The 24,043-nt window shown below is 32.4% G+C and overlaps 1 protein-coding gene across 1 annotated transcript in view; it reads right to left on the bottom strand.

Annotated features, from left to right (window-relative positions):
- The window catches only part of LOC125048605 (BAI1-associated protein 3), a 67,960-nt gene that overhangs the window by 18,160 nt on the left and 25,757 nt on the right, over nucleotides 1–24,043 (bottom strand). Inside the window, exons 8-15 of the mRNA XM_047647354.1 lie at nucleotides 21,800–21,963; nucleotides 16,692–16,930; nucleotides 14,223–14,435; nucleotides 12,683–12,766; nucleotides 10,799–10,963; nucleotides 10,563–10,614; nucleotides 5,538–5,625; nucleotides 4,620–4,752 (exon numbers count right to left, since the gene is read on the bottom strand). Of these exons, the coding sequence (XP_047503310.1) occupies nucleotides 4,620–4,752; nucleotides 5,538–5,625; nucleotides 10,563–10,614; nucleotides 10,799–10,963; nucleotides 12,683–12,766; nucleotides 14,223–14,435; nucleotides 16,692–16,930; nucleotides 21,800–21,963 (1,138 nt within the window). The remainder of the gene's footprint in view (nucleotides 1–4,619; nucleotides 4,753–5,537; nucleotides 5,626–10,562; nucleotides 10,615–10,798; nucleotides 10,964–12,682; nucleotides 12,767–14,222; nucleotides 14,436–16,691; nucleotides 16,931–21,799; nucleotides 21,964–24,043) is intronic.

Raw genomic sequence — 24,043 nt, forward strand, 5'->3', positions numbered from 1 at the left:
TACAAGGTTTAATGGGCCTTGACTTTTAAAGAGGTGCATTAGTACGACTGGAACCTATCCAGTGTGGGTGACTCACGGTCATTGTTATTTTTATTTTAACGACATTACGACTTGTTTGTTTTTTCTTAGATATTTCAATTAAAAGCAAAACCTTGATCAAAATAAAACTAATACGGCTAACATGTAGACCAATTGCAAGATAATTAAGGCTTTAAACAAAAAGCTTTAGAAACGAGGACACATTTCTGTGTCTGTTTAATTGATATTTTTTATGGCAACTAATAATTATCTTTTTATGTTTAGTGCTCCAAAACATTATGATTCCGACTGTCGATTGCCGGTGGAAGTGATTAGTGGTGATTAGTCACCATTGGAGTCACAGAGGCGGATATAAAAATATGACAAAAACATAACATATACAGTAATCAATAAGATATATAACAATATCAAACTGTTCATTCATTTACAAAAACCATAGTTATTACCATATTATTAAAGGAAACTCAATAGGTAATTAAAGCACAGCTTTTTTTTCCTTAAATTACTTTGTTCTTACAAAGGCCTAAATAAGGGCCTATCTTAGTCTAAAGCCTAAACTTCGTGCGTCATCTATAGAAATCTGCTTAGGTACTAAAAAAGTATGTGACCATCTTCATTTTACTCAGTTAAAGAAACATTAAAGAGTGTTCAATCCAGAATGTGTAAAAGACATTTTTTACACTAAACATATTGACTCTTAAGTTAGGATTATTTTTATTAAATATTATTGAAATGTTTTTATTCTACATTTAGCCAAGCGTTTGTATCGTACCAATGCATCCTACTTCACAGAAGGTAAACCAGGCCTGGAAAATAAATGCGCAATAGCTTTTTTTTAGAATAAAGCAAAGTCCGCTCTTTATACTTGGAATCATTGTTGACTTATTTTATGCTACTTAATCAAAATGATTGCATGAAGTGGACATTGACGGACGAGGCTTGCGATTAATGATAGCATTATTAGATGATTAAAAATAGCATTGCACAATATGTTTAATATCTAAATTTCATCGAATAAAACAGGTCTTTCAATTTCATCGAGAAAATCTTCATAAAATGTTGCTTCTGTTTTAATTTTTAATCACCCGTGTACAATAGATCCCCATATCACTGTTGAAGAACGAATGAAGAGCCGTTGCATGTTCTGACCGACTGTTCAATGTATGGATACGACAGGTATAACACTGAACAAGCTATAGTAATAAAAGTAACAGAGTCGAATTTAAAGGAAATAATGTTCAACATTAGGTTAAGAGGCATCTTTATGGAATTTGCTGTAAAGGTCATACAAAAAGTTGTTAAAAGAAATAGGTAGTAATTTAATCATCCGGGTTACCAATACCTTTTACGTAAGTTATTTAATACCTCCGACGACAACTTAGTCGGGGAATTACCTAGAAAATATTAAAAAAACGGTACAAAAAAACAGGGACCAAACTTTTTAAATTTCTTTGAATTTTATTAATTATTTATTTTATTGCTATGTAGGTTAAGAAAATCTTAAAACTGTAGGTATTTGATGGTCATGATTACTAATAAATTAACTATAAATTTTATTAAGTAGTCTTACTTCCGTAAGAAGTACATGTTTGAATTTTTGTGTAATATTTATAATTTTGTACTTGTTTATGAATAAAATTACACTTTTTTTATAGAGTAACTGGTATAGCCTTACATATATATGCTTGGATAATAATCCTACTTATTATTAGAAGCCTTGAACTTTTTTATGTACGTATATAATACTTAACAACAGACAAAGAATATTTAAAATATAATTATAATAAAATTATTTAGATCTGACTACTATCTAATCTATTCTAAAGGATTTACCTGTCTTCTCTAACAAAATCAAAAGAGAGACTCCTACTCAGTGAAAAAAAACTAATAAAGTACGCTTTTTATAAAGCGTAAGTGAGTTCAAAAGCTCACGAAATGTTTAAATAAATAAATGTTTATTTTATCTTAACTTTGCATTTAACACTTTTTTTGATATAATGGATTCATTTCCGTTTTATAATAATCATCCTTTTCTAACTATCAATGGTCATTAAGGTACATTGATGCAAGAAAAAAAAACGCGATAAAAGTTCTACGACGGCCGAGAAAATATAACGTATAAACCACAGATCTATTAAAATGTTAGGCAACAACACAACTTGTACCCATATATGTATATGGATTATTATAATAAACTGCTAGGGGGCATACTAATCATATTAGTGACAAATATAATATATAAAGTATATTTTTAATTACTATATTCAGGCCCAATTAATGATGTTACGTAATTTAATTACAGAATAAAATATACCAATAAACACAGTTAGATTTTAAAATATATAATGAGAGTGAGCCTTAAAATCATTATTATATTACATTTCAATTCAAATCATTAAAATGTATAGTATACATATTACATAGTAGTAGTAATGTAAGCTATAGCAAAGATATAAAATTTCAAAATGTTACATTGTTTTATAAATGATTCAAGGATAAATTTTATTTAATACCGAACAATTGTGATTTAATGCAAAGTTAATTTGGACGAAAGAATACTAAAAAACTATTGAGTATTCAGTTAAGAAATTTAAAAACTTAGGATATTAGAGTTACTTTTATTTTTGATGTTATCGGAGCGATCATGCAATAGCTGTGTTAACAAGGTACTTTTATTAATGTTTACAATGCTGTTATACAAAGACTTAATTAAAAAGTTACTGCATTCAGACAAAGGATTACCTGTTTTATGAATGAAGAGTAAAATAAACTCAGAAATACTCTCAAATTCAAATACAAAGAAGAAACATGGAATAATTAACTTTCTTTAGAAGGTTGCAGATGATTTATTATGAAGGTATAACTGTTAAATTTACCATATTATGAAGATTTAAAAAGATTAGTTTGTTTTAACTATGACCACAAAAAAACGTAATATTCGTACAATATAAATTGGTAATAACAACAGAACAATGATTAATTTTATTCGTTGTCAACTACCTATAACCAGTTTATACTGGTCATCAGATAACTTCTAAAGGTCCTATAACCACAGCTAATAATATCGTTAGTAGCCACCTACACCTACCTACCTCGCGACAAAAAGTTTGGCACAAAAAAAAATTGCGCATGTTTAAAATGTCACTTGTCGTTAGCAACTACACCTGCGTACTTTAAATATTATCGGTAACATTCACGGGCAATGTTCAGTTGATATTTAATTAGTCTTATTTACAGCGTGGATGATATACTGTGCCGATTCAAGCTTTGCTATGACCTTCATAAGCGTAAATATCAGCTTCCTGGACAGCCTTTTGGCACCGGTTTATTAAGTAGTACGCCCTTAAAAAACTAAGTGGGATTTGTATAAATACGAAGCACAATTCTAGTCGGATATCAGTCGATCCCAGTCGAAGGATATTATAACAAGATGTTCAAGTGTGTAGCAGTTGTCGCTTTCCTCGCCGTGGCCGCCGCGTCACCCGACCCCGATCCAGCCCTCATCAGCACCGTTCCATTGGCCTACTCTGCCGGATTCGGTCCTGCCTACAGTGCAGCTAGCCACATCTACAACCAAGCTCCTGTTGTCTACTCATCCCCCTCTTATGCCTACTCTGACAACCTCGGTTACGCACACTTTATCAAGAAACGGTCTGCTCCTCTGGTCAGCAGCTACTACGCATCTGCCCCGTGGGCCACTACCTACGCCGCAGGACCTTTGGCCACCACCTACGCCGCTTCTCCTCTAGCCAGCACCTACTCCACCTTCGGTTCTTCCCTGGTGCACACATCTCCAATATACTCCAACCCTCACTTCATCAAGAAGCGTGCTGCACCCTTGATCTTCCCCTCAGCATCCTACATAGCACCAGCAGCCTACTCTAGCGGTCCCCTCGTCTCTGCCTACTCCGCATACTCTGGCGCTGCCCCTATCTACTCCTCCCCCTACTACCAAACTTCTCCCCTCGCCTACACTCAATTCATCAAGAAGTGAAAAGTTCTAAGGACTCCCTCCTCCATCCATTCAGCTTCAAAAACCATCTGGACACTAGCAACTTAAACAAACGTGCCTACTGTCAATTCCAAATGATGTACATAAAACCTGTATAGAATGAATAACTACGTTTGTAAATAAAAGTCTCCAAATACAAATATTTTCTTTAAATTTACCACAACGCTAACTTAATTCAAGATGATTTGATTTACCTTTTGTATTAAAACGACGTCAGTGAGATAATCTTTGATAAACCCATCATTAGTGATCATCATTAGTTTATGTTTAGACATAAATTTAAATTTTACGTAGCATACTTTACTAAGAGAATAAAACAGTGTCTTTAATACACATTTAGGAATGATATAAAAAAATACATATGTCTATCGTAAAATAAATTATCATATTATCATATCCACCATCGTTATATATACTTTGCCTGACAACATGCTTTTTTTATTTTTTTAAATAATTATAAACGTTTTGAGAATTTTCAATATTAACAAAAAATAAAAGCACAATGATATTTTATTATTATTATTCAAGCAAGTCATTTATATACAGCTTCTATATATGTACAACTTACTGGTAGGCATCAAGCAGTTGTGGTGGCGGGTCGTGCGGGTGAGGCAGCGGCGCAGGCGCAGCTGCTGCACTCAGCTCCCTCACTGCTGCTAGTACTTCGAATGGCAACGTTTTTGCTGCTACTATGTTGCATACTGCACAAGGATCTTAGTAAAAGTCCAAGCTTGTAAAAATGTACTTATAATTGGGACAAACACATGTTGTCCTTGTTTATATAAATGTTAATATATAAAATAAAGTCATTTTTTAACTCGAGAGCGGCAGGACCGATTCCCATGTATATTGTATTTGTCATCGTCCCGAATAGCATAATTAATAACATTGGAAAATTTAAAATAATGGGTTTCCTAACTGTCAAACATTTCATGTGCATCCTGTCGGTATGGTAAAATCTCTCTTGAAACGTATTAATACAAAGACCGAATCGACAATATATCCACAATTTTCGGATAGTGGCGTTTTTTTTATTTAAAAAATGTAGAATAATGACAACGAATTGACATATATATTGGTTGACAAATACTTATGCGTGCGTTCAGACATTTAAACTAAGGAAAATATATCAAGCTACTTAAACATACAACAAATGACTTAATTAAAAAAACGCCAAATATTTGCGTCGTTTCATAAAATCAAAAATTAAGATCAGCTAATCGAGAATGTAGTTTGACACTTTTCCTACCTTCAAAAAACTCACCTTAAAAATTATACACAGAAAATTGTCATAGATAAGTATACTAAATCATATTAAACAATATAATACTATGTAACCCTAATGCTTTATTTTTATAGAAGAGAGGGCAAACACCCGATGTTAAGTGATACCGTCGCCTCACACTGCCAGAAGGATCACAAATGCGTTGACGGTCTTTTAAGAATTAGTATGCTCTTTATTAATAATGGTTGTGTGTACTTGTACCGTGTACATCATAGCTTTCCTCTTCAGCGACGCCGCACCAGCCCTCAGAGATCCAGTGCTCGACGCATTGCTTCACATCTTCGGATACCTTGAACAAATATGAAATATAAATGTACCATAACCCAAATTGTAATGTTGTTAAAGTTTTGGTCTCCACATTAAATAATGTGTAAATTCGTTTTTAGATCGTGCACTAAAATACGAAAAGTTTTATCTCATGCTGAGTATTTCGTACGTACCGCGTACTTGATTAAAACCATTCATATTTTCTCTTGTTCTCAGGCCGTCAAGGCTTAAATTCCCTTATATGTATTTATATAATCTCATTCGGTAATATTCTAATTATGAAATGAAATACAGACTTGTATTGGCATATTTTATTTACATACTTCTTTAAGAAAATTAAAAAATTAAATTAAAGCATTATTCTCCTAACAAAACAATGCTTTAAAATATTTTTTTAATTATTAAAGACAAATGTGTCCCGACCAAGGAGATTTCAATTGGTGCTTTTTCATGTAGGAAATAGCGCCAAAATGGAAAAAGTCAAACGAATTTTAGTTAACATTTTGTTGGATAAAACTTTAGTAGCAAAAATGTCAAGCAACACCGATGATTCCGATGAAAATTTAACTTCACCTGACATTCTAGAAACAGCTACGAAACTGACGAATAGTTTTACCAGAAAAATCAAGAAGACTTTATGACTTGGTAGCCTGTATCCATGAGATTAAATAAATATTTAAGTTTATTATAATAGTAGTGTATGCAACTGCATATAATTAGGTATTAAAACACTAACTAAACACCACGTAATCTTATTTTGAAACTCGCTTGCGGCTCGTTTCAAAAAACTACACTCATGTTTTAATACCCTCTATTATATGACAGTTGCATAAACTATTATTATAATATTCAAACTATATAAAAGTTAGTCTAATTACTAATTCGCGATTCACAATCCTGATGTCGTATGTTTAAACCCCAAATGTAACCTAAATGTGTCTTATTCTGAGCGGTGAAAAAAACATTGCGACAAAAAAACCCGGAATATTTCAGGGTAAAATTCTGAGTCAAGATTTGGTGCTAAGTTTGATTCCTGTATGTTCACAACCAATACTAACGGGAGTTACTTTCTAGTCGCTGAGGGTCTACGCGTTTTTTTTCCCCCACTTTCTATATAGACCCCAATATTCTAACTGTGCAGTCCTAATAAGGATTATGATGACGAAATCCATAAAAATGCAAATTTATATTAATCAATTAGGAGCGTAAGATCAGTAAAATAAAATAAAAGTATGTATCTTTTATAGTTATTTGAATCCACATTTGTAATTTAAATCAGCGCCTAAAGAAAAATACATATTTATGTACGGGAAATGGTTTGGAAGGAAATTCTAGCCGCCCACGTAGTCTCGTTGTTTTAACAGTATTTTGGTTTTATAGCATTCTTACAACGGTTTGCCTGTCGTAAAAGTGCCTTGGATAAAGAATCTATTGTAGTGAGATAAGTAAAAAGAATTTTCGCTTATGTTTCTTTGAATTTGGTTAGACTTGAAATATATCGCCTTTTCAAACAATATGTAATATGAAAATGGGCGAATGTTTTGTGCGACGTAAGCCTTATACTCATATAAGAACAGGTTTTTACTTCTTAACTAAATACGAATATAATTAGTTTTTTCATAATAAATATTTGAACCATTTTTATCAATAAGTAAAAAAGGTGTTTACGAAAAACATTAAAGCAATTAAACTATTTTAACTAAGGAAAAACAATATAACGTGTTGTGATATGAATCTTTACACTATAATTTCACTAATTTTCAGTTATGTTGTAATTTATGGGCTACTAATAGTTGTTGTAAGTAACAATGAACACGCAAATGCTTACATTATATAGGAACGTCGACCATTTTAGGTTGTATTTGTAGACAAATAATACTGTACATGTCTGGGCTGCCCACGCAGGCTTTGCTTAGACTTGATCAGCTTAAAAACCCAAAGGAGCTTAGCGTGCTTATTCTTAAAATAGTTACTTTCATCTATCATTTACTATTGAGTTTTCGTGCCACGTTAATCCAAGTTACCACATTAGCGCTACAGATATTGAAAGAACGAAATTGAGTTCTGTCACTAGATGTTTAGCGCTCGCCTATTGTTAAATAATTATTAAGTCAATCATTTAAATCACCATTGAAGATTCTAGTACAGTAGCAATTCAACATGGAACTTTTCAATTTCGCGGCTTGACAAAATAAAGACTTATCGCAGACAACCGCACACTTAAAGAATCATTGTTTTCTTCGTCAATGGTGTATGGCCATACAATTTTTTTTTATATCAAGCTCTGGGAACGATGATAAATATTAGAGATTTGGTATATAGCAAATATCATGTAATTTAAACTCTAATCAATTAGATTACTGTAATTCTTAAGGCACAAATCTGGGAATATGCTTTTGAATACATCATCTAAGCAACGCCTATAGTTAGTCATTTTATTTTCATTATATCTGAAATAATTCACTTAAGTAATGACATCGAAAGTAATATGTAGATAAATAAATATACATTTATAGGTATGACTCATCGAATATAAACTGACCATTTAAGATTATTAAAAACGGTAAAATTGATGAATACGGCGCAATTCTGCGATAAGAGCAAACAATAATCAATCGAAGTCTCCTTTTTGATGAATTCCGCCAAATCAGCCAATAACTTTTACTATTATAAATACGATTATTTTAAGCACAAAGGACAAAATGGGCGTCTAAGTGCGGTAACTGAGCCCACAGTACACGATATATTCTTTATAACCGTTGGTTTAATCTATATATATAAAAACTAGCTGATCCGGCAAACGTCGTTTCGCCATGTATGTCATTTATAATAAAAAAAATAGGGGTTGATCGTAGAGGGGTGAAAGTTAGGGATTGTATGTATTTTTTAATGCTGTATCATAAAAAAATAGAAATTAAAAATTTTGTCTAAAAAATAAAAAAAAAAATTGAGGGGTGGACCACCCTTATTATTTAGGGGTGTGAAAAATAGATGTTAGCCGATTCTCAGACCTACCCAATATGCTTACCAAATTTCAGAGGAATCGGTCAAGCCGTTTCGGAGGAGTATGCAGACTAACATTGTGACACGAGAATTTTATATATAAGATGAAACCCGTTTTCCGTTGTCACGACATAAGATGAAAACGGCTTGACCGATTTGTCTGATTTTTTTTAATGATATTCCTTGAAGTACGAGGATGGTTCTTACGGAGAGAAAAATTAAAAAAAATGAGTGAAAAAGTCTAAAAACAACTTTTCTATATTCCCATACAAAATATTCGTAATAATACTTAAAAGTCAATTTGAACTTTAATACCATATCATAGAGTTCAAGTGTTAGTGGAGGGGTTCCGGGAAGGTAAATTTTTATTTTTGACATAATGTGTGACCGGTGTCCCGAATAGCAGAATTAGTATTTAAACAAAAATAAAGCATAGACTGTTAGGCGGTACGATGTTCGCCAGGCCAGCTAGTTACAAATAAAACAACATCGAATTACCAGAAATTTGAAGCGATCAGTCATTCGAATAACGAGCAGTCGAATGTCGTGCTCACTAACCGTTAATTGATCAATCGAAGTTTGTTAGAAGTCCGGATATAGCTTCCAGTATTAAAACTGTTTGATTTGCAATATAGTACGAACCTTAAAATCCTTGTGGAAGCGTTTAAAATCTCATTAAAAGATATTACCAGAAATATCAATCGGCAACTCGTCCTATTAAAAAAAACATGATCATTTGTTTTTTCTAATATGCAAATAGATCAGCCTTCTGCTGTGACTGTCACACGACGCCGCCTTTTTGGGTCTATCTGTCGCGTCGGTTTCCATCACCCTACAAGCGTGTGTTAAATGTGGTGACAGAAAGTTCATAGCCGGGAATCGAAATTACGGCCTCAGGGAAGAGAGCTGCACGCTTAAGCCGACACTGCTCAATTATATAATAAATAATGTAAGTGTGACTAGCTCCACTTGCTCCATTGCATAATGAAAGTTACATTAGCGTCGTTTAAAGTAAGCTCACGCAAGCAAATTTGTTGTCAAACCATTATTTCTTCAGTACTTCAAACCTTCATTCATTCTTGTTTTACTTAAGAGTTCAGTCCGAATTAAATAATTATTGCGGTCATACAAACTTACATATGAAAACTTCCCTATAGCTTTAAGTCTGAATATGAATTTAAATCTTATATATAAGCCTCGCTGAAGAGACATCTATATATATAAAAATGAAACCCGTTTTCCGTTGTCACGACATAACATGAAAACGGCTTGACCGATTTGTCTGATTTTTATTTTGTTGTGTTTGTAATTGTCAGGAGAAGGTTCTTATAAAAGAAAAAACGATAAAAATTGGGCGGAAAATTAGAAAATTTAAGAATACTTAACCAACATACAATTCGAACTTTTTGATGTAACCTTATGGCGTTTGACAACATTGACAGAACGCGTGCTGCAAATATCGTCAAAATGTAAGAAAAATGAATATCGTTTAAAATAAATGCTTCGATCGGAGTTATTATATTGATAATATAATAATATGCGAGCCAGAAAAACAAACAAAGAATGTTGTATAACATAAAGCATTAGAATAATAAAACTTTGTTTCTGAAATATTTTTTAATTAATTATACCAATTTGAAATCAATATTCATAGTTAAGACAGGACAACGTCTGTCGGGTCCGCTAGTTTGCAATATAATTCAAAAATAGAACTGAAATGCATGTTATGACATAATATATTTGTATCATTGTTCGCAATGGCGTAAAGTTAAAGCGAGTGAGGCATTGCAACGTGTATATTCTCACGCCCCGAGGCTTCAAACCCAGTTTGCAAATCCCTATTTTGTTTTACATCATTGTATTTTGAATTTTCCATTTTGCATATTCAAAGCTTTGTTTAAAATTGGTTATTTTAGTGGAAATATTTATTTTTATCAAACTGGGCTAAGGACTTACCATTTTATCGATTTGTGTGAACACCACGTTGAAGTAGGGTACGTTGTTTGTTCTATAATAAAAAAAATAATGTTTTCAGTGTATAACAATATTAAATTTTAGAAAACATGAAAGAAACCTCAAGTCTCTATAACAAAAATAAGCACTGGCGCTACCTCTAGGTATTGGCCTTAGATTTCTGAATCTGTTTTGTGAACATTTTTGTTACTCCAATAAATTATACATGATTTACTCACGTTTCAAATAACGGGTGATAGTACGTAAGCCCTTGTTGAAGGTCAATTTGGACTAGCGTGATGAGGTTGACTAGGTCTTCACCGCGTTCTGACTCCGTATCTTGGGCACACAGCGCGTCGTACCATTCAGCTGTTCCCTTGCGAAGAGCTCCTACTATTTCACTTCTGTATACAAATTATTAGGATGAAATCAAAAATATTTGTGAGTAATCATAGTATAAACTATAGGACATGCCTATTACCATAATCAATCATGATTTCTCAATGTTACGAATGCATATTTGATTTTTGGCTATATTTTTAGTGAGTGTAGACCAAAAGAAGAAGATAAGTAAAATTACAGTATTACGCCGACTACAACTGCTATAAAGCACTTGGAACTAAGAAAAGAAAAGAAGATTTATTTAAATATTAAACATATAACATATAAAAAATATTACTTCTATCAATTCATTCAAATCGAAGCTAAGTGAATATGTTTAACAAAATTACTTTTAAATTCATTTCTTAAAATTACTTTTATTTTTACTTACTTACTTACTTTTATTAATTAATTAATTCATATTTCTTTGGTTACTTTTATTTTTAAGTTTATTCCATGTACGGCTATCTTTTATTTTGATTATTTTAAGAACGACTACCATGTTATGTTAATCTAGAGTATTATTCTTATGTAAGTGAAATTTTTTGTCCTTTTGAGAAAATAAAGTCTTTAAATATTGCTTTCGAGGTACTAACACTAAATTAAACTTCAATCAGAACGGGTACACAATGTTAGCAAAATCATTACGGAGTTTAACTTGAATGAAAATAAAGGGACAATGAAGATAAATAACAGGTTTCTAAGAAACCGTTCAGTCGCAATCTCTGCCGAAATAAAGATTAATTTAGATAAACTCGTACCTTTGAATCCGATTAATTTGTGGTTCCAAGGTTTCGCCTATCTTTAATTAAAATAGTGTATTATAGGATCCTCGCTAATATGGTTGCCTATTAACTTTACCCCAAGAGAACACGGTATCATGAAATTCCTTGTTCGTTATTACCTAATTGACTACTAAGGGACTTATGCTTAATAAGCAGAGTTTCGATCTTATCAAATTTCATTTATAATTTTGCAGCGACTTGTGTGCTAATTACGTCAAATGAAATTATAAATACATATTTATCTGATATATAAAATTCTCGTGTCACAATGTTCGTTCCCATACTCCTCCGAAACGGATCGACCAAGTCTTATGAAATTTTAGATGCATATTCAGTAAGTCTGAGAATCAGCTACTACGTCCACCCCTAAAATTTAATTTTTTAGATAATTTTTTTTATTTTTATTTTTCTATGATACAGCAAAAATACATAAAACCCTTAATTTTCACCTCTCTACGATAAATCCCTATTTTTTATTTGTTAATTAAAATCTTACGACTGGAACTGGACTCTGAGGTTTATATATATAGAAAAATTCACAGAAAAACCTAAAAAGCTTTCATTCCGGAAAACCGAACAGTCTCTGGTGTAGCATAGCAAAATGTTCCAAGTTGGTATGAACTACGTAAAAAGGTAGGCTAAGTAAAATCACATTAAGGACCCGCGAACTACTAAACATACGTTTATAATACAAGTTTGGTAATTATTTTCTTGATAAACTACTAAAGATAATAAAAAGAAAGAGAACATTTATTCAGCCACATTACATAACATTCCATTTACATTTAAAAAATAATATAAAAAGAAATATAACTTTGGTATGCAGCAAGATTTTCCGATTTTCAATGCTCCTTAAGACAGGTTGTGTTTTTACATTTTAAATCATAGTAAAATGTGAAACAATTTTTAATTATAATGCGAGCATTTTTGCCGCGTCTCACGTCTCAATTCACTTACCTCATTTCCTTGCTAAATGGACAGCAACGCCAAAAAGCTTTCATCTGCGACAGCTGGTTCAAACACCGCAGGAGATATTCTAATCTGTTAATTTTACAATTTGTCTTAGAAGTGTTTTTAATAATAAAATAATATTCAAGGGGCACAAAGTCACTTATTCATACCAGTATAAGCTTCACATAGCTACGAGTATGGTACGCTCCTATCACTACTTTTTTTTCGAAATTAAATACAAAGATACAAGGAAAGAAGAAGGTATCAAATAGCCACTTCCTCCTTGCGTCTTTATCCTTCTGTGTAGCTTATAAGTTCATCCAAAACACGGCTCATTGGTCTAGTGGTTAGTACCCCTGACTGCGAATCCATGGGTCCCGGGTTCGATCCCCGGCTGAGACAAACATCGATGTGATGAGCATTTGGTGTTGTGCTTAGGTCTTGGGTGTTTAAATATGTATTTATATGTGTTAAGTCTATCGATGTATAATATGTATGTATATCCGTTGCATAGTTCCCATAACACAAGCTTCACTAGCTTAGCATGAGACTAGGTCAATTGGCGTGAATTCTCCAATAAAAAAAACAAAAAAAAAAACACAATCACCTCCGTCTACGAATAGACCAATTTTGATCAATGTCATCTTATTTGTCTATGGATTAGCTTTAAACTGTGCCTTTTCTACAAATATTTAGAACCATTTAGACTTAGTTGAATGTAGGTCTAATTGAACAATGTGTATTTATTAACTTTTATTTTCCTTTACAAAGATGTCTACTCTTTCCACTCCAATATTTGCGTAGGATGTTGTTCAGCGAGCTTCATTAATACAGTACCAAGTGGAATAATCTGGATTATAAATAAGCAACAACAAACTGTTGCAACTCTAATTGGCGTTGCTTCAACAGTTTCTTGAGACGGATTTAATATTAATTAATACATTTCATTTATGTATAAATTGGCGCGTGGATTTCGTGTTTGCCATGAATACACATCATATTCAGGAATTACACTTTTGGTGAATATCATTTTGAGTACTGAAGGAGTGTAAAGGTCTTTGTTTTATAAGTATAACATTAAAGCATTGGAATAACAAACAACACATTTACTATTTCGTTTCATTATTGTAAACATCGTATGCATTTTTTACATATTATAAAATACTTCGTAATAATATAATCGTGTAAATTATTTTATTGTAAAGAAAACAAATTAATTAATCCATCTTCCAGTAGCTAAAGACAAGAAAAGAAATGTGAATAGTGAAATTTACAGAATATAATAGCTGATAATTTATTTATTTTAAACTAGATAAAAACTCGTTTGACTGTCACAATTTCATTATAATTATTATTCGTTCACGTTCACGTCACGTTCGTTGTCACGGACCATTTGTTGATCCGCAAAACTTCGGTACAATTTCATAATTTTAATGATATAATAAATAGTTACAATTGTGTACTCTAAACGATTCTATTGAGGATGTGATATAAGCGTACACATAGATGATTATTACAAAAATCATAACGCTTACAAACAACTTACTTGTTCAAACTTAGGTGATGAAGTACTGGGTATAGATCCCGGTGAAGCCTCAGCTGGTGTAAGGCCCGTTCAACCAACTCGCCAAAACAATCAGCTAACCAACGCTCTTCATCTCTAGATGCGCACGTGCCGGCATCACCACTTCCACTTCCAACTAAAGCCTCGCTGGCGCACCATGCTCTTTCCAGTTCGTTGAGCAGTTTGAACATATACCTATAGATTTTTTTAATAAGATTTGAAAATGGAATCCTCAAAAAAATTAATTTAAAAAAAGAACACAAGGTTTTGCATTTGTTTTTTCTTTATTCCTTTACAGAGGTGCTCTACCTATGGCAATAGTGTTCAAAATTGTATATATTCAGTAATTATGATAAAAAAAAGTTTATTTTTAAAAATAAAATATTATTGTAAAAAGTTAAAAGTCAAAGTTATATATCATGTATTTCTTTCAAAATATATTATTTAATATTATTATATATTATTCAATTAGTCTTTATATAAAAATCGAAATCATATAAAAAAATACAGTGTATTTCGAGAACAGGTGTATTTCTAATAATACAAGTAGGTGATCAGGTCGTCTACTTTTTGGTCCACAATGCATGCCGGTTTCCTCACGTGTCAAATGCGCGCATAGATAGAATGTCTTTTGGTGCACAGCCGGGTTTGAACCTACGACATCAGGGATAGATGTCGCACGATATACCACCAGGCCGAGCAGTGTTAGAAATTATATAACTTTAGTAAGATAAAATACTGTTTATAAGTACAGAGGAGACATTGGATAGTAATAAACAGTAATAATCCTAGCGAAAAGCGTGATTCCAAGTTTCACCAAGTTTCAGGCCCTTAATAGCTAACACCTGGAGACAAACTTCGAAACTTCGAAGTCCATATCATTCTACGTACTTCAAGTTGATTTCATACGCTGCAAACTTCTGGGTGATATTACAATTATTAAGTCTTATGTTAATTGAAATTCGATTTTTTTTATACAGAAAAAAAAGAAAACTAGTAGGGATATATGTACAGTGTATATTCTCGTAATACTCCGGACATGTCGGACATCCGCCCCATCGGGTAATGACAGTTATGGAATGGAGTTTCAGTTTTGTCTACGCCCACAATAGTGTCTTCATGTACATGGCCCGTTACAATAGAGCTAAGCCGTTGTGGTCGAATCTACGATGACTTTTTGTAATTTTATATATAAACTTTATTAACAGTCACATAAAAATACTTCGATTGTTTAAATAAAATCTAAATGTCGTTTGTTAATATAAAAAAAAATTATCAGTGACCTTTTTCGGTCTGGGCCTCAGATTTGTATCTGTTTTATGGTAATTTGTCTTTCTAATAGGCAAGGAGGTGATCAACCTCCTGTGCCTGCAGACACCGTCAAAAAAGACTTTTTGGGTCTAAGCCCAAAAATTCTTTTTTGCCTTTTGAAAAGGGTTTTCCTTAGGGCGAGCCGGTCCTCACGATGTTTTCCTTCACCGTTGGATCGAATGTTAAATGCGCACATAGAAAAATAGTCCATTTGGGCACAGATGTTCATCGAGACTACGACCTCAGGGATGAGAGTCGCACGCTGAAGCCACTACGCCAACACTGCTCAAACAACTTTTGTTCATACAATCAAAAAAAAATCATCGAATAAATTGAAGAAAATCAACTAGTTTGTTTAGCAAATATACCTAGCTTTAATAACGTCAAAAACAGATGAAAGGTGCCTTCATAAACACTGTTCGATTAATTATACTGAGGAAATTGAATTGTAGATGCATTTACGTCACCAGTAATGCAATATACGAGAACAAAGTCGCTCTAGCGGGCATGCATTCACGTGATTCAATTTCTGGATCACGTCGATTCATGATTAAATTAATTCATGGCAGGAAGCCGATGAAAACAGCTCATTTATGGAAGTTATTGATAAACATGAACAACCGTTATTTTAGTATCCATAAATGTATTTACTTACAAAGCGTATGTTTAGGAAATACAGGTTGTGAATTGAATTAGTAATTATTAACTTCTTTGAAGTCAGTATTTTCACATGCTTATGGAATGTTTTAAGTATTTTAATAGCTCTCCATTTTTAATAACGAATATTTCTCAATTGCTGCCTTGCGATTCTGTAACTCACTTTTCGAACTCGCACAGCGGTTTTCGCAGCGGCGGTCGCGCTGATATCAGTCGTGAAGCAGTCATATTACGATTTGGCATTCTGATAAACAATAAACTACAAGCTCCCACCTTGTAATGAATTACAGAATCGCAAGGCTGCTCAAAGTTTAAAATTTACGGTATTATAGTTCCTTAAAATTAACTCACCAGCGTCATACGCGGCAATCTTTGTTGTAGGTTTTTGAACGCGCGCGAACTTTTTAAAAAAGCATGATATGGCCAAATAACGCGGAGAACGACTTATTCTGTATATACTGTTAAAACAATTGAAAAACTTACTTTGGATCAAGAGGAGCCTCGCTGTTAAGTCTGCAAGCTGCTGCAAAGCGAGCAATCGCTGCCTGCAGGGAACTCATATCCCCCTGTACGGCGTGCTGATGCAACAATGTTTGAGCTGCCCCACAAAGATCACCTTCCCACGCGTGGCTGTCACTCTCAGCGCCCTCACATGCAATGTTAGCCGCTGTTTCAACTTCGTGGGCTAGTAGAACTCCAAATAGGCGCTCATGTTGACGTACCTTTAGAGGATATCATTTTGAGTTCAAAATTTAAAAGAAAACAAAAGAAAAAATCAGATAGGTACTTTAATTTTGTACTTTATACACACTTTAGAATATTCTTTTTTATTATCCTCATTTCAAGCAGCTCGTATGCGAAGGCTATTTGTTACCTTTCAAAAACTGTACTGTAGTATGTTTATACAACAAGTGTTCAATAAATAAGTAATGATCTTAGGGATATATTAGTAACTAGCTAAATATAAAATACAATATGTTCTACTTATCACTTTCAACAAATAAAGAAACGTGAGAAAACATTATTTCACTAATTGAGGCTTTGGGAGCGTTCAAGTATTACGTAACGCATGTAACGCACCATAACGTTTTTCTATCCCCCCCCCCCCCCCTAACGTTACGTCACATTTAACCATTAAAGACACAATCATGTTTAACAAAGTAATACCTTTGTTATTGTATTAATTGCGTTTGCAGTTGTAATAAACAAAAGAAGAGATTTTTAAGTTATATGTATAACATCCTTTATATGTTCTTAAAAAAAATTCTTTGTTTTTTAGTTTTTCTTTAGCCGTTTTCCAAATTTCGTTGGCATTTTTTGGCACAATTGTGCTGAAGACTCTCCCCCCTCCCCTCAAATTGCGTTACGTAATACTTGAACGCTCCCTTATGGAATACTTTCTATATTACTCCCTTCTTAGTACGATTTATAACGCATGTGCAATTAATGACTGTGAATCATTGCACCTGTATCTAGACTTCATTAAGTTTTAAATTACACCGGCACGCTACGCTACTTTGATCATTGACGTTTCGTTTAGTTACTTTTTTAAACGTTCGATTCATCGGAAGCACAGAAAGTCTCGGAAATAGCTCCTATGTAGATTTGTTAATTAGGATTTACTCAATATTGGTAATACATTGAAGCTTTAACATTAAGTACACTCATTATGATTAAGTTGCTTTTTATTCATCTCGTAACAGATTGGAATTTGATAAAGATTTCTGCCCTGCGATTCTGTAACTCACTTTTTGAACTCACACAGCGGTTTTCGCATCGGCGGTTGCTCTCAAATCAGTCGTGAAGCAGTCATTTTATGATTTGACATTCTAAAAAGGTGACTTCACGACTGATGCGAAAACCGCTGTATGAGTTCAAAAAGTGAGTTACAGAATCGCACGGCTGCAGCTTCATATTTAACGATTTTATGTTTATAAGTGGGTAGTTATTAAAAATTAATATTTCACCGAAGATCGAACACGTAAAAAATATGCTATAGATACATTTTGTTTAATAACAAGACTTCAACTCATTTTCCTCCTTAATATTTGATGTATATTTTTGATTAACTTTTTTATTATAGAACAGTTTGCCCAAACTGGCAGGAGGCTCAACTGAGGTTAAGTGACGCGAATGGGACGCGCTCAATGCCAGAGGTCTCGCGAGTGAGTTGTTGGCCTTTTAAGAATTGGCACGGTCTTTTCTTGAAGGACCCTAAGTCGAATTGCTTTGGAAATACTTCAGAAACTTATGTGTAAGCAATTCTTTCAGTAAACATCTTCTCTAGTTCCAATCAATAAATGCTAAGATTCGATAAAAGTACTATAATTTTCCGTTTGGCCAAGAAAACCTCCACAGCATAGATTATTATCTAAAATTTGAAGATCTACCCAAAAACGCCGGTCCCATTGAATGTAAAGTGAATAAAGTACGCCAGGGGAATGAATTGGATTTATCGTGTAATCGCAATTTCGCTTCACTCGCTGACTCACTTATTACGCGAGGCCAACGATGTTCACTCAGCGGATATGTTAGGGCGGCCTGGGAATGACATTCAAGATGCCATCTGTTATCATTTTGCAAAGGAAACTCTTCATTTGTTTAACTTATATAATTAATACTATTTACTTTACTATAAATTCTGCTTATCTGTACTAATATTTTAAAGAAACTAAACTGGTTCGATTTAAAAAAATCTTATACTATTAAAATGCTACTGACGGACTACTATAATATTATTTTAGCAACATTAAAAAGTCGTTGCTATTAATTTTATATTTTGCACTTTCCACATTAAGAGCTTTCAATACCTGGTTGCCTGAAGGAGCTTATGAAGCGATTCTGTTTTATGTAATCTAACTTAAGTGAAATTAATTATTTATGCTTTCAACGCTTAAATAATTTCACAAGAACTTCCGTTTGAATTTGAAAGATTTACGCGATTAAAATCACTTTGCGGCTCATAAAATGATGACACACGAATGTGCGCCAATGAAGTATCGATCGCTTACGTTAAATTAATTACGAAAATGACGAGAATGTGAAGCGTCGCAGTCTTTGCAATAAGCCAGACATAACAACGCAATTAAACTAGGTATGTGCTTAATAACATAATGGTACTTCAAGGCATATTGCCAATCTGCTAAACTACTGCGTAAAACATAAAACTTTTATAGGCCTCACGCTGAAAGCTATTAAACCGTATGGCCCCAGGTTATGTGCGGTCAACAGCTTTTTATGTCTAACAATCAATCCTCACATTATTCTTTGATAACCTCGACGTATTTCAACTACTTGTTGAATAGCATTAAATAACAGGTTGTTTATTACTTTACTTCGCACGATAGAAAAAGTCATTTCGTATACGATACGTGGGGGCGGCCTAATCACGAATCTCTATCTCATTTAATTTAGATCAAAAACTGAATTTCAGTGAGCACACGCAAACAGTTGCCAACGAAGCAAATAAAATGCTAGGTTTCGTATTAAGGTCCTCTTCATCCTTTACAAACGATCAAAGTATAGCCTTGCGATCCAACCAATCCTTGGTTTGAGCGCGACCACCGCTGTGAAAACCGCTGTGTGAGTTCGGAAAGTGAGTTACAGAATCGCAAGGCACTAACTCTTTACAAATCACTAGTCCGTAGTATTTTAGAGTATGCTACTGTAATCTGCTCACCACATTCCAAATGCACAGTAAAACTATTGAAACAGTAAAAAACGTTTCCTTAGAAAGCTTTGCAAACGTCTACACTTGCGTGGTCTTTTGCAAACGTACGAGGCTTGTTTGGACTATTTCAAGTTAACTCTAAAACTCCGACGTGACTTCATTTTTCAGTTTATTTGTATAAAATATTTAACTTTATACTCATCCTAGAGTTACTACTACTAAAAGACTTCTATACGTACCTACGGCTCGGTTATCTGCATATTTCAATGGTCCAGTGCATAGACTATCTCGCTCTTACAACTTGATTACTAACATTGATGAAAATATTGATATATTTTATAACAGTCTTCCAACTTACCATAACTTTGTTTATCATGCTCTAAATGAAAACCTAATCATGTATTTTTAGTTATTATTATTATTATTATTTTATGGTTGCTTGTTGAATTTTTGCCCTTGCTAGCTTGCTTATGTTCTAATAAAATTGATGTGTATGTGTGTAAAATTTGTGATGTCATATTTTCTTGAATAATTTTATGCATACACGTTTTAGAGCTTATAAATAAATAGATAAATAAAGAAATTTTGTACAATTGTAAAGAAGTCTAGTAGATAATTTGTAGATAATATTTAGTTTTTCAATAGGAATACTCAGTACACAATTAAAAGTCTGCACAATATGTAGTTATATATAATAATATTATAGAAATTATTTTCTAAAATGTCGTATTAGGGCGATAGAGGACTTCCAAGATCTAATATAAACCATTCTTCCTTAAAACAAAATATCTGCGATTCACTATTTTATGGAAATAATATATTGTGTTATTATGTAATGGACAGAAGCTTTATAGATTTAATATCTGCTTTAAACCGCAATGATAAATTTACTCTGCATATGCATTGACGTTCACCGCTTTTGTGTATTTTTCAATTTTCCCTCTGAAATCCGCAAATTGTTTTTCATTTCACTATCACACTGACACCGCAATATAGCTGCGCGGTTTTAGATAGAAATTAAAAGCTCGCTGACAATTTTCTAACATATTTATTCCAGTTTTGTCGAATCAAGTTATTTTTGAAGTTATACTTCTTTAGGCACGTTATGAAAAATTGATGAGTGTGAAATTTTACGATGCGCGTGCACCGTTACACAAAATTAACAGAATGAAGATGCCCACGGAAGATGCTACGGCATTGGACATAATTTAAAAACAACATTCGAATAATAAAAGAATTTATGTTACACTGAATGTAAGAGAATAATAATAAATATTTATTTATTGAATTTTTCAAATGTAAACTGAACTTTATTGACTATAATGACTCCTTTTCCAGTTTTTGATTATTTAATTGTAATTAATTATTTGCTTGCAATCAAAAACTATTTTTAATAATGCCAAAGAAGTATAACTTCTTACGCGCGTACACGCCCTTTTTTTTAATTTAACTTTTATAAGGTGGGCATTTATTTGCAGATAACAGAAAAAATATACCTTTATACCATAGAAGATTGATTACCTTAGACTACAAGTTTCATCGTCGGATATCGAGCAGAATACGAATTCCACTCGTATCACCTCGACATCCGTCGTTCCACAACTGGCCGATTTCTAAGGCACTTTTTGTCGCGCAAGTCCACTATGTGGAACCAGTTACCCACCAAGATATTTCCGAAACAATACGACTAAGAATCCTTCTAGAACAGGTGTACTTGTTCTTAAAAGACTTTTTGGTAGTGTGCGTGTCCATGAGCAGTGGTATCACTATCAATGTATAAAAAACAAAATATGAATCACACTATTTTATGTATAACTTTAATCTAGACGATCAAAGAGATTAAATGTCTAAACATAACAATAAACGCTTTCTAGAAAAATAGAGACCATATATACTCAGAGGTAAATAAACAGTGGATTACCTGTTGCCAGTTATCGTCATCGTGTCTACCAGCCTCTCTGGCAGACAGCCAAAGCCTAAGCCGAATACGGCCTTGAACAGATGAGCGTTGGGATCGAGCATCCAACTTGTACCACGCCTCCACTCCAGTAGATGGGATCTCTCGTAATGGAATGTTTACACACCCTACGAAGTAATATATAATATATTATCAATCTCTATTGGCGACCGTATAAGGTTAGAATAAAAGGTTAATTAAAATTAACTCCTTTGCAGCTATCGACTTCTTGACGAATGAATACCCAAGTACTTAAACAGAACTATGATTATATGTTTTCAGCAGAAAGTTACAACTGTTTTAACACGTTTATAAGTAAACCGTTTGCCTGAAGTTCAAGCATCTCTTCTGAGTCAATCCTTTCTGAATCCATTCTGAGGTTCAGACGTGCACTAAGTTCTGCGTACAAAATTTTAATTGGCCTATTTCTGAATGCAAATGAACCAAAACTTTTAACGTTAATGCGCAATTAGCGTATTTTAAGGAATACCCTACTAATGCTCATAAATAGGTAAAGATAAGAAATAATATTAAATGCTAAGTGTGTCTAAAACGCGTATCGACGCTTACTAATCTCAATGCCTATTAAAAACAATTCACAAAATTCGTTCAAAATTATCATTTTAAGATAAAAAAGTACTTTTTTGAATTTCTCCGATCGTCTTTTGTCAGCTTAATTTATTAGTCGAGTAGGAGAGTATAAAGATAAAAATTTAATTTAATATATTTATTTATTAATATAATATGTTTAATATATAAAATCAAATTTAGAATCTGCAAGGTTGGTTGTATTGGTTTTTCCGGCTATCGGTCGGAGCCTTTGCCATCCGTACGTACTATAGTCTAGTCGACAAGTTGAAAATGGAACAAAATAGAGATACTACTCCTAAAATTATGTGCGATAGCTCATTGGATCCGGAATGACGTCTAGAAAAATGTGCTAAAAGCGTGTATTAGCACATAAAAAATTGCAAAAGTTATAGACCATTAAAGATGAAAAAATAATGGCATTTAGTTTTTTGCCAATATTTAATAAACTATTAATATTTAAGAAATTTCAAATAAAGATTCTGAAAGAAGAGGAAATTTCCAATAAAAAACTCCTGACTCCCAGAACTCTATCTCCATTATTTATAATGTTAATTTAACGCTGAAAATAGGTCTGCGGGTGACATTTTTAGGATTCGCGCGTGGCGTCAAAAGCGACTACGACACATTAATTAATTTATTTAAGGTATTGAATATTTTTTTTTAAATTTGAAAAAATTATGGTGTATTCTGAACACTATAATTAATTTATTCCCGTTGAAAATTTTACTTAAAGTTAATTTTTCAACAAGTTAAATAATTGTTAACTAACGAAATTTTCTCAAACGACCGTCTTAATTGTAAGTGAAAAAAAATGTTTAAATAATGGTCGTAAAAATATTTCGCTTCGTAGAGCCTTTCTTACATACATACTTGACAAGATCGTGCCATAAAAGTTAAAAAAATATTTATACTTTGTTTATAACAATTTTTTTACTTAAACAAAAACTTAAAAATCCATGTAATGATGTTAAAAAAAATTTTTTTTTTCTCAATCATCATATAATCGTTTTTTTATTAATACAAGATATTTATTGATTTGCAAAAAAAAAAATTCCCGCCATTTGTTGATAATTTTTTTTTAAACAAATTGATTAAATCAATATTTTAAAAAAAAATTTTAACACAACTTTATTACATTAAAATTTTTATGATTTAAAAAAAAAAAAAATTTCCTTAATAACAATTTTTAATTGTTTATAATCGTTTTTTTTAATTTTCTATTGTTTAAATAATTAGTTAAGAAATTTTTTTTTTCCTAAAAATCATAATTGACAGTCTTCTATAAAGTAACAGAAAAAAAAATTTTTTTAATCAACAATTCTATTGTTTATTAACTTACCAATTTGTTATAAACAAATATTCAACTTTTGTTTATTTTTTTTCTAAAACTTCTAAAATTAACAAAAACAACCATATATAACAAAGTATAGAAAAAAAATTTTTTAATTTTAAATAAAAGTAATATACATGATAATCAAAAAATTTACAAAAAAAATTTTTCTATACTTTGTTTTTTATTGGAAATTTCCTCTTCTTTCAGAATCTTTATTTGAAATTTCTTAAATATTAATAGTTTATTAAATATTAGCAAAAAACTAAATGCCATTATTTTTTCAT

Source organism: Pieris napi, chromosome 4 (assembly GCF_905475465.1).
Source record: "Pieris napi chromosome 4, ilPieNapi1.2, whole genome shotgun sequence".
NCBI lineage: Eukaryota > Metazoa > Arthropoda > Insecta > Lepidoptera > Pieridae > Pieris > Pieris napi.